The sequence below is a fragment of the Convolutriloba macropyga genome, chromosome 1 (genome assembly GCF_964194025.1).
Source record: "Convolutriloba macropyga chromosome 1, txConMacr16.3, whole genome shotgun sequence".
Classification (NCBI taxonomy): Eukaryota; Metazoa; Xenacoelomorpha; order Acoela; family Convolutidae; genus Convolutriloba; species Convolutriloba macropyga.
In genome coordinates this window covers 62,594,702-62,607,283 of record NC_134468.1, presented here as the reverse complement: position 1 = coordinate 62,607,283, position 12,582 = coordinate 62,594,702, and the positions used below count along the sequence as shown (strand labels likewise).

Below are 12,582 nucleotides of genomic sequence, written 5' to 3'. Positions count from 1 at the left end.
AAAACAACTAACTTCAACCAAAAAGACCTTGATTGTTAAAAAAAATAAAGAATATTTAAAAGTTCTAAGACATCGTTTATTAGGGCAAATTGGCAAAAAGATCTCAGAGTCTACTATTTGCCTCAGATGCTTCTAAAAATATACTACTAGTCAAAATGATTGAGACAAACACATTTGCCTAATAAATTTATTGTTAGAGCTAAAAAAATAGTTGAAAAACCCGCACATGATCAAAAAATATCGCTCTCTTAGCAAGAACTTTTTCACACTTGATTTCCCCTTCTCCTAGAAAACAGCATGCACAAAAACCACTCTTTCGCGCCGCTTTTAACTTCTGTTCAGCACTCACTTAAACACTTTTTACGCGCGGCCATTTTGCATCCTGTGCAAGCACAAAGCCTTTGCGCCAATACCATCCAAATCCTTTGATTTTTAAAAAAAAAAATTCATTACTCGTCTTCGAGTCGTGAAAATACAGCAGGACTAATATAACTGCTACATACTTCGTTGAGAGCAATTAACCAAAAGCTGTACAAATTTTTCAGCGCAAAAAGTGCAACCTATTTCTCTGGTAACACATCCTGCGTTTGTGCGTATATTGTTATTTTTTTCACAGATTACATTATATGGAGAAAACTTGAAAACAGCACGAAATCCTGAAAAAAATGACAAAAAATTTGAGGAGAGGCAAAATTCCGGCATTCTGTTCATAGTTTGACAGCTAGAGTTCTCCAGGTTCTCTACAAAAAGCCCACCTTTTAAAGATTGGTTATCAACAATTCTGAGGTATAATTTGCAAATATGCCATTTTGAAACGTTTCCAAATTTTTCTCAACGTTTAGCAAAAATTATAGTTCTCTCAGAGATTCTCATCAGATTCTTATAGCTAGGCGATTATCAACATAATTATATTATGGTGCATTTTTCAGCAAACATTTTTAAGAACATACTTCAATGGGGAAAACCCTTCAGCATCCCTTCGGGATAACCAGCTACGTGTGTCTTTCTGCATCTACTTCTCCTGTGGTTAAGAACAGTTTTTAAAACATTTTAAAGAAGCCGGATTATGCTCCACCTTCACAGCTAAGAAAAGCAGGAAGTGCTTCAGAGAATTGGGACAAACAACTCTGATAACAAAATTCAGTCTTAATTTAAAAATTCTAACACCTTTGTCACCGATCGTCAAAAAGATCCAAAAAGGAAGCACCAGCGCACATAAGCAAAACAATTCCTCAATTTTTATAAAGCTGAAGAAATGAGTTTAGTTTTCAAACGTAGCAAAATTTTATGTTCAATTAAACAGAAAAACTAGGTCACTGATGTTCGATTTTTGAGATTAATTTTGCTTTCCTTCACTTGCTTCCTTGACTTGTTTTAAAAAACTCAACATCAGGGTCAATCAAAGCTTACTTAAAAATAATGTTTAAAAAATAGTTCTCGTGTCGACTAATTCACAAAGCCAAAAATAATACCCGATAGTTTCGTTTTAACACAAATTGACGAGTCTTCCACTGATTCAACTAAGATAAGCGGAAAATATATCAGTGTGCGAAAACTTTCTACCCGAATGTGAATTGAAAAGAACCAGTTGAGCGTTTAGTCCCTCAATGTAAAGTGAGCGTTGAAACAAAACTCTCGGTCTAGAAAAAACCTAGGCTGAATTCTAAAGATTTCTTTTCTCGTTGCGATTCTAAACGTTCAAAAAAGCAATCACAAAATTAAAAAAATATATTGAAGACAGTTTGATTAAAAAAAGTGATCAAAGCTTGAACCTAATGTCCAACTCTCTAAAGGCAATTTAAAAAAAAAACTAAGAGTCATGCTTGTCAAAAAAACAACTATCAATATACCCCCTTTAATTAGTATAAAAATTAGGAAAATTAAGAATTTCCCTTAAAAATGCGAAAAATTGTGGATGAAATTTCTCATATATTGTGCTGGAAGCTTCCATCTACTTATTTCAGACAAAACGTCTGAAAACAACCAATGATAATGTTCAAATGCGAAAAGTTGTCTGGTTTGAAGAACTTGTTTCTAGTTTGCGCTCGAAATGTTGTAAACATGACCAGCCTTTCTCGCGAACGACAGGCAGTGATACGTCAGCATCTTATTAACCGCTGTTTAGCTTTAAATTAAGAACAAAATTACAAATTAGGCAAAAACGCCATTTGAATTTTAGTAGTTAACTTTCAGCAATTGAGTTCAGCTCCTTAAGATTGTGAAAGACAGGAATTAATAACATAGCCTAATAACGTTGGGCGAATTGCTCTCAAAGGACCAGCGAGCGGTTGGTTTCGGTACTAGCTGGCTGGGGATTGGGGAGGGGGGTGACCAGTGTTTGAGGGGGGTCAAGCGATAGGAGGTACGGTTGCAAAGGCTAGATGAAAGTGGGGTTCAAATCGGCAGGTGGACGGGGAGGCCATCCCGTTTTTGAGGACAAAAAGTCAAATGGGTCAGACGAAAAATTTGTCAAGCAAAAAATCGCATCAAAAAAGACCACATGAATAAAACAATTGCGTTTGAGAGCAATTAATCATCAACAAATGACGTCAAGGACGCAAAGTTGCTCAAAAGACAAAACTGTCAAGCAACATTTTTTTGCATAAAAGACATCCGAAGATTTTGAAAACCAGAAGAAAATCGACTTATCACCTAAGAAGTGAAACTGGAAATAAATTCACTGAAAAACAATCTCAATAAAATAGAACCCAAAAAAGACAATAGGTAAGTGGGGAGCCGGGGATTTAGACGAATCCAGTTTAAACAAACGAATCCGTACCACCCACTCACTCCGCTTAGTGGGCATACAACTTTTACGCCTCGCCCAAAGCGCACGTGCTATTTTTTACATAGTAACGTGCTATATAACACTAATTGTAGATTACCAGAAAAAAGCTGCAATAGCTTCGTAAAGCAGCAGTCCCAAAAAGGTCATAAAAAAGATATTGATCTTTTCCGTTGAAGACCCCAGCTCAGTGGGTGCATATTATTTGCACCCCCAGACGCAGGTGCCATATTCTTACATAATGATTTACTATGTAATGACAAGTGCTCTGTTACTGGGGGTGTATAACGTACTGGGGGCACAAAGGAGCAGATCCGAGAAAATTATCTTTTTTAAATGCTGAGATGGTATAATTTGATAAGAATCTGTATATCATACCGCTGCTTATATTAGCTGCCCTCAAATAACCTTCTGTTAGAGTGATATACACTCAGCTGACCTTATCTCCCTGAATTAAAGTAAAAAAAGGACCAATTAAGAGAAAGCCCCTCCCCTAAAAGGGGGCAGCCAACTCCTGTGTATTTATAAATTCTGAGAGTAGTCAAAAACTGAAGCATCAGAAGCAAAAGATAAATAAAATAAAGCATCAGAATTATAAACAAAACAGATATGGTTAATAGCGATTAAATTATAATGAGTAGTGATTCTGAATCAAGATTAGAATAATATAAAGCATTTAGCACAACAGCCTCCCTTACTCTACAAAGGTTCCTATTGACGCTTCTACTGCAGGGCGCCAGCGCATGGAGCGCTCGCCACGGAGGCAGAGTATGGAGCTACGCAAAAGAGCGAAACTTAGTTTTGTCCTTATGTACGTGATCACGTCCGAATATGAATCTTCTTTCTTATCGCTGATCCTGGAAGCCAATCTCTGTAAGGCTTTTGATGCTGACGGAACAGCTCCTCCTGTACACGAGAAGATTAACGGAGAGAAGATGGCTTTCTCGACCTCGATTATCCTTTGATCGTATTTCAGCTTCTTGACGGACTCATGATATTGTAGGAATCCGGTATGCTTCTTGGGCACCTCTTCGCATACGGATTAAACTGCAAAGACTGAAGACAGGGCTCTACTTCGACCTCATATCAGACCTCAATGAGCAGGTTGGCAAAAGCGTCACAGATGTCACTGTGTCTTATGTGCATATAGCCACCTTTTGGACAATGAAGAGCATGTGCTACATCAAAGTTTTCTCCACATGCGCATCTTATGGCAATTTTACGGGATCCCATCCATATCTAAGAGCAATTCTATCTCTAAACTTTCCCTTGGTTAAATCAAAATATCTTTTCAATTGAAATGCGTTTAGCCAGCATGATACTACTTTTTCCATAGCCAAATCTAGAGACTATGCCTCTTTATCATTGACAAGATCTTTGATTGCCAACTTTTTCGCTCGAGCTTGTTCCTGTTTTTCTTTTCTGATTTTCTGAAAGATTTTTTCCTGATGAAACTCTGCATCTATAGCGTTATGATTCTGTAACGGCTCACAAATCCGAATAGATCTTTCATATTCGTTTGCCCTTTCTTCAGGAAGAAGAATGCTTAGGCCACCCTTTTTTAAGAGGAAGAGAGAAAATCTTCTGGTATCTGTCATTGTAAGAGGGATGATTAAACATTGAAGGTATAAGATTTTTACCAATTATTTTTTCGGCTTCCCACCGCAGACTGTCCGTGTTAGGAGAAGTCCTAGCAATAAAAGTCAATTTGTGTTGCAATCCGTTAGTAAATGATTTGTACACATTCTGAGGGGACACCTTACTATGTTTGGCGAGCTTCAAGCATGTTACAGTAGTTCACTGACTTTTATTTTAGAAAATCGTTACAGCTTTCATCAGAACCAATAACTGCACCCCGAACTCGATGACCTTCAATAACATCAACATCTAATCCCGAAGAAACTTTTTTCGCCTTCTGAACAAACTCAATGTTTGTAATGAGATGAAATTTGATCACATTATAACCGAAACCACCGCCATGTTCATAGAGCTTATCTAGCACGATTCGCAAAGATTCAAGGCTACCGGAAACATTACCGTTACCTGCGTACCATTTGAGTCAAATTTTGATCTTCAAGCATGTCGATCAGAGGAAGTGTAGCAACTCCGTACATTGCCATGGCTATTGCATCACCTTGTGTCGTTCCTTATTGAGACTTCAACAAAAAGGTCTGATGGGGTCTTATACGAGTTTCTGATTGCTGTATAAAACGAGGGCCAAAGCTTTCTGATATTTTTTAGAGCCAGATCTCTATTCAAGCTGTTAACCGCGTTACTGGTATGAATCAGTAGGATCCCTTCAGAAGGATCTTCAAGAAAGCGCCACCGGAGTGCATGAACAGCATGTTCGATGCCACTCTTTTGTCCAACGCACATCTGTACGTTTCCCCCAAGTAATTGGAGATCTCCACTTCACTATACTCTTACCTATAATTCGTCTTAAGACCTCACTAATGCCAATTGGCCGAACCCCAGGGCATTTATCTACTGCAATCAGACAAGCGTTATAAGAATTCAAGAAATTTAGTTCGGTGGCAATTCTGATTGCAAGTTTGGACATTGTTTTGCAAAGATCGATTGACTAGGATTTGTATGCTGTCAAAAGTCGTCTCCAATCGCCTGCATCAAGACCAGATGGGCCATAGCCGCCATTTGTTTTCATTGCGGTGCGTTTTATTTCAGAGCAGAAGGACGGATTAAATTTTCAAAACCAGAAAGATAGAACGGCAAATCCCGATTTCTCAGGTCAGTTACTACGTATTTAAGATCAGCTTTCTGACTACATGGATGCTTTTCTTGTAAAAAATCGAGTACAGTTCAGTTTTTTCCTTTGAGAGACACTATCAGAAAATGATAGCATACCGCTCTTTGCATTGTCTGAAAGACATCGTAAAGCATTCGATATCTAACCAGACTCCATTTATTTTTCAAAGGCTTTAAACTCATGCACTTCTCGTTTCCTTTTTAATTTCCTTAGACGCTCCTGAAGTGCCTTGGCCTCAACAAAAAGGTCGTCGAATTTGCACCTGATCCATAGACCGAGCCTTCTAGACAAAGTTTTGTTATTGAAGCAACAATTTCACTTTTGGATCTTGCGAGAAGTAAATGCGGCATTATCATTGTGCAAATCATAGCGCATTCAGTCTGAGGCCCATATTCAAGCGTCCTGGTGAGAATGATGTTCATAACATCTGCAATTTTGAAGCCTACTTGATTTTTCCTAATGGTAAAGAAGATTGCTTTCCAGTGAACTATTTCACTGTAAATTTTCCGTAGTGTCTCTATTTGTTCGTCTTCAAAAAATTTCCAGAAGTCGCATGGTTCCGGGGGTGTCTCAATTGAAGGTGTTGACCCATGTTTAGCTGTTTCTTGAGGGTCAATTTTTGCAGGTTCATCGCAGTGTTTGCAAATAAAGTTTGGATGGTAAGCGTTTTTAGTTGATAGGCCGCTGCATTTGATACGCATATATGTACCGCAACCTTAGCACCAAACTCCACCTCCTCGGAGGTGAATAGAACATTTCCTTGGAGGTAAAAAGAGCAATGGGTTTGAGTATCTGACATTGTTAGAGAGAGGCTGTTCACCGAGTGTAGATTAATGAAGATGAATATAACTATGCATAAAATTCATTGCAAAAGGATATCGCATTATGTCGACACAAGGTAAACAAATGGTTACCGTAGAAAGAGAAATGAAATCCATCTCGACAGTAAGCAGATTTGCTGAAGAAAAATAATGGTGAAATGATCAAAGGAACTGTATAAAATTGAAGATATTGATGCAGAGCCAAGTTCATGAAATATATTTTCTTGTTAACAAGTTTATTATTTGAAGTGGCAATTATTTTAGGTGACACGACAACTAGCGGTTGAAGTTTATAACATATGATATCCAACAGAACTTGGTAGCATGCAATGAAGTGAGAGCATGAGTAGTGGTGATCATTGAATCCTGCGACAATGCATACTGATCTCAAATTAAGGGGAGGATACTGCTTGACTACATTGAAGAGGTGGATTAGGTTAGCTCCGCGATCTGAGTGGATGGTTGCTCCGACTGCGCTGTCTTCAATTTATTTTGTCCAGGATGTGCCAATTACTAAATCTTGTGCATTCCAGGGCAGGATCTGTGCAGTAAATTGTCTCATCACATGCAAAAATATGAAGCAGTATTGTCTGGTTTGCGCATGTACAATCAGCTTCAAATCACGCGCAAACACAGGAGCACACTTAGAGACACATAGCATACACATAAATAATACACCATATAAATATATATAAAGTAAGCATGTGTAGATGTGTGGGAACAGTACAGCCTGGTGGTTAGATGTCGTTTCCTCCCGGTTTGGCCAAAGACCCCAGAGAACACACAAAACCCAGGGATCGTAGACCCGAGACTACCAACAGCACGCAAGACCACTGAGAGAGCACAAAGAGCAGGGCACAGCGAACCACTGAGAGCAAACCTGAAGAGCCTGTTTCTAAAATCCCTTAAGGGCGCTCCAGCACACAGGCAAATCATGATCATAGCGTATCTATGTAATAAGTTTATCACAACAATTAGGCATGGGAAAAATAAGGAAAAATTATTTTGAAAAGAAAGTAAGGAAAAACTATTTTGAAACTGACGAACGTTATTTTTGAGCGTGATGTTAAGTCAAATGTGAACAAAAACTTAATCACAATAACGAACAAAAAATCGACTCAGAGTGAACGTCACACGCTCAATTTAGTCAAAATTTCATGAATAAAAAGCAAATTTTAATGGATCGTGACACGTCAATTGATCGTAACAAAAACCTTGACTAAATAACAACAAAGAGAACGCCAATAATAGCTCGCTATCCCAGCTATTAATGAAGCTAAAATGGGTCAAATACTTCTCACTCTGACCTTTTCAGCTTGAATATGACTGCTCCTGAGTTCTCAATGTGACCTTTTCACCTTGAAAATGACTACAGATCCTGAGTCCACAATTGAACTTAAGTTATTGGGAGACTTCTTTGAACGACATAAGTCAAACTGACTGCTATCGTGTTTTTGGTCAAACGCCTGAACAAACCCAATCTAATTTAAAAACAACCAGTAGAACACCCGGAAAACTAACTCCGAGATTAAAAAAAAAAACAAAGCTAACACTTCGCGGCTAATAATACCCGATAGTAAGGACCTTTTGATACCTGACTCTACACATCAAACTCTTTCACAGCCCCCCTCCCCCCGCCCCTCAAGAAAAATAAAAGACTGATGTGTTTATCTTAGAGGCAAAAAAACAACACAGTTGAAAAAGTCTTTCAGAAAATAAAATTACATCGTGAGCTTTCATGGCACTAATAGTTGACTCACAAATGGAAAGCCTAACCAATAACGTTACTGGTGTGTACTAGGTCCAACTCATTCAATTTCGATATACAGTTAACTGATGGTCAGAAGTTGCAAAACAATTATGACGCAAAGGGGTTCAATTCAAGATACGAAAATTCCAAATAAACTAATGAAACTGTAGAGATCGAACTCGATTTGCAGTCAATTATTCGTCCTAAAGATCACCATCCAATTCAAGCCTCCAAGGTCTCTCTCAAACGCCTGATTGTTGATCGAGCTGTTTCAGCTGCTTTGGTACGCACCGTGTACGCTCCACCAGCGACCTTCTTATTGCATCGCTTGCAGTCCCATACTCCAACAACTTTTCGCCTCATTGCATCGCGGCCACAAAAGGTGCACGTGTACTTCGCACGCTGAGAAATTTCAATCTTTTTAATTGTTTTCCTCAGTGACGCACCATACCTGGTACCGTATTTGCCGACAATTCCAACCTTCTTTGTTCGCTTGGCCATCTTTTAACAATGAAGTCTGAAAAGGACAGTTAAGCGTTGAAATGCGGAAGGTCACCACTTAATCAGTAAAGTAGCAAAAAAAGTCCTTATCCGTTTGTGCTCCCCAGTACGTTATGCGCCCCCAGTTATAGAGCACGTGCCATTACATAGTAAATCATTGTTAAAATATGGCACGCGCGTCTGGGGGATGCAAATAATATGCGCCCGCTAAGCTTGGGGGAGGGGGGCAGAAACGGAAAAGATCCAAAGTCCTTTATACAGTTTCAAAATACTTGTTACGCAACCTGTGTGGCACTCATGAAAGTTCAAGTTAATAATAAAAATGAACCATTTCCAACACTGAGCGAATAGTTGCTGGCAGGGATTTTGAAAATTAATTGCAATTAATTGGCTGGACAAAAAGAGGAGCAATCAATTTAATTGAAAAACTAAAGAAATCAATTATTACAAAAATTATAATTATTGATCGATTAAACTTGGCTCTATCAATAATTTTTTCGTAGTTTACAAAAGGATTGTCTTGATTTAATCAGTAAGTTGCGCAAAGAGAGATTATCTGAGCAATAAAATTTTGAAGCGATCTCTCTACGACAAAAAGTTTCTCAACTCCACAAAATGTCAAACAATGTACCCTGCAATTGTAACATTGCCCTTCTTTTATACTAGGGACTATAAACCAGACATACCTAGAACAACAATGAAACGTATGCTTGAATTAGCCGTCACAAACGTCCATTTCAAATGCAATGAAAGTTGGTTCTGTCAGAAAGACGGGTTGGCAATGGGTGCGTCCTTTGGAGTTATTTTGGCTAACCCTTGGATGAAACCGTGGGAGCCACAATTGAAATTACAGACACCTAAATGTAAAACCAACGCACAATTGAGCACCTGTCGCAACAGCACGTTCCAGGGGTGTTGAGTGTGAAATTTGCAATAGATGGTTCCACGCAAAATATCAGCGAATCAGAAACAGAGAATATGATAGCATGGAAAACCGGTTCTGTTTGTGCTCCATCTGCAGTAAAAATGATAAGACTGACATAAACCAATCGACCGAAACAAAAGTTTTTCAAAGATAGGTCGACGATTTTATGAGAACAGTTAGAGGTGACAACAAAGAGCTGTTAGATGCGGTCAACAACCTCTATCGAAATCTTCAATTTACATTAGAAACAACGGATGACAAAAACAGTTTACCATTTCTCGACATGTCAATTAACGTACAACCGGAGGATAAAGTTTTTATTTGCACATGGTATCAAAAACCATCAAAAACTGGAACAATTCTAACCATCGTAGCTGTGCACCTCTTCAACATAAGAAAAGAATAATACAGGGAACAATACACTGCCTGCTCGCAGATGCTAGCAATTCGGAAGCGTTCCAGCAAGCAATGACAAAAAAAATGAAAAAAGCTGGGAATGTAATCAATATCCAAGGCTTTGGATTGGGAAAATTGTCAAGGATACAATTAACCAACTGAGAATGAAAGAACAAAGAAAAAGATATTACGCTTGCGTAGCCGTAGAACAATAATAAGGTACTGAGAAACAACAATTTGTATTACAGTGCACAGGCAACATTTCTAATGAATTTGTAAAGAAGCTGAACAAAATTCATCCTGTGCAGACAATTTTCACCGCTCGGAAACTTAAGAGTTGTTTATTTAGCCTTAAGTGTAGCTTTGATAAAGACGTTAAATCCAACGAGGTTCATGAACTCACTCTGAATGGATGCAAATCTATCTACTAAGAGCAGACATGCCGAGATTTTACCAGTTGGGTTGCAGATCATGCCAAGTCGGATTCACTGATGGGAATACATGCAATTTGGTGCAAAGGTGATAAAAAAGCTTTCCAGTCGAAGATATTGCACTAGTGCGGCAACCAATATCAGTTAATGACACTAGAGAGGGTTTATATAAGAACATTGAAACCAGCCATCAACATGCGCGTCGAAATTCGATCAAAGAAATTGACACCGAAACCTTAGTTTGGAATTGAAAATCCAACTTGAAAAGAAAACAGATTACAAAAAGAAAACTTCAACTTTACAATTGAACAACACGAAGTAAGTATAAGGTAATATATGTATGGTTTAATAAAAAAAAAACATACATGTCGATATGCATCTACTACATCAAATTGAAAATATGTATAAACATATATGTATATATATATATACATATATGTGTATATATATATATATATATATATATATATATATATATATATATTCAGATGTAAAATTTTGTAGATACGACTGTAGATAGGTAAAAAATTGTTTTTATTTTCCCAAAGTAATTGGATGTTCGTGATTTGCAATTTATTTGCTGGCTTTTATTTATCGCATTTTGTATTCTTTTTAACCTGACGATAAACTCAGAGTTCAAAAACGTTCGTAAGAAAGTTTTTAATTGATGATCATTTTCAAATTCTTCTCAAACTATGTACATCCCGTATATGTATACTTATATGAAATTCGTAAACTGGGAAAATTCTGCCTAGATCCATGTTTTCTCCCAATAAATAACTTCGAATTAGAGAACTTTTTGCCTAGTGCAATGCGAATTTTCTGCCTGGTTTCATGATTTCATCTAATCAATAACTTCAAATTAGAGTTAACAACCAATTATTTCAGTTCCAATTAATTTTTCTATATTCCAGGTTGCTTGTTTACTGGCGTCCTGGCTCATGGATCAAATTCATGGTTCATAATCTATTGACAACAAAAAAGATCTCTAGCTTACTGAGAACCCTCAACAACATTACTATCTTAGAGTGTTCTCCTCATAATTTGCACGGTATGGTAAACCGCTCATCTTACTCAGAAAAGTGAAAAACCTTCATAGTAAATTGGAATTCACAATGAAATAACATGATGAAAAAGATAATTTAGCCTTTTTAGACATGAATTTAAAAGTAAATATCTTTAAAGAAATTTTTTGCGAGTTGTACAAGATTTCAACCGATGCAGGAGTTGTCCTAAATAACCGTAGCTGTGCACCAATCCAGCATACTGTTCACTCACCGTGTGTTTAGAGGCGGCAATGGCGTATGGCCAAAGTTTGACAAAGCTCTAAAGGAAAATGAAAGTATTTGGCTGAAAAATTAATACCTTGAAGGGTGGATTTCCAGGATAATCCACGATGCTTTGCAAAAATCAAAAGTAAACATCAACTGAAAAGCGTTGGCGTGAAGGTACAAAAACCACCAGCAAAAGACGTTAAACAATTATTTTTCCTGCCTTATCGGGGTAACATCAGCCTGCCATTTAAGCAAAAATTGGAAAAAAACGGGCAAAATGATAACCACCTCCACCACGCGAAAACTATTTAAATGCCTATCATCACTGATATCTATTTTTGATAGCAATCTGAAGTCTCATGTGGTATACGATCTCGTTTGTTGTGGAAGCAATCTCACATATGTCGGTCAAACGTTTGGACATTTGACCACGAAAATTTCGGAGCATAAAAAATGGATTCACCGATGGACAACTTGTTGGGGAATGCTGTGGGTCTCTAACGGCCTTTAATTATAAGATAATTGATCAGTGCCAAGATACCTAAAACTTTATGACCATAGAAGCTCTAAACATTAGTAGACGCAAGACACAACTGAATACGCGGGACGAAGACAAAAGCATTGAACTAACAATGATGAATTAAGTGCAGATAGCATGTCCTGTCATAAAAATTTTCGAATTGCCATGTGAGCAACGTTAAATTGTTGTTCAGAACAAAAAACCTCAATGCGAAATTCATAAAGATAAAGACTCATATAAACATTTTAAAAGTTCTTTTTAACGTTTTAACAAACTTCAAGGTGGAAAACTTTTGGAAAATTAGAAAAAATTCAAAATTTAAAAAGATACACGTTACTGTATATATGCATATTTGCGATTATTTAACCTAACAAAATTTTAGCTCCTGGCGAAGCAAGTTATTACAAAAAAAAAA

General features: G+C 37.5%; 1 protein-coding gene across 1 annotated transcript; it reads right to left on the bottom strand.

Annotated features, from left to right (window-relative positions):
- Positions 1 to 8,228: 8,228 nt before the first annotated feature.
- LOC142350414 (large ribosomal subunit protein eL43-like) lies at positions 8,229 to 8,633 on the bottom strand. The gene has a single exon (XM_075402263.1). It carries the CDS (start codon positions 8,619 to 8,621, stop codon positions 8,343 to 8,345), a length of 279 nt encoding a protein of 92 aa, XP_075258378.1. The 5' UTR covers positions 8,622 to 8,633; the 3' UTR covers positions 8,229 to 8,342.
- Positions 8,634 to 12,582: the final 3,949 nt, after the last annotated feature.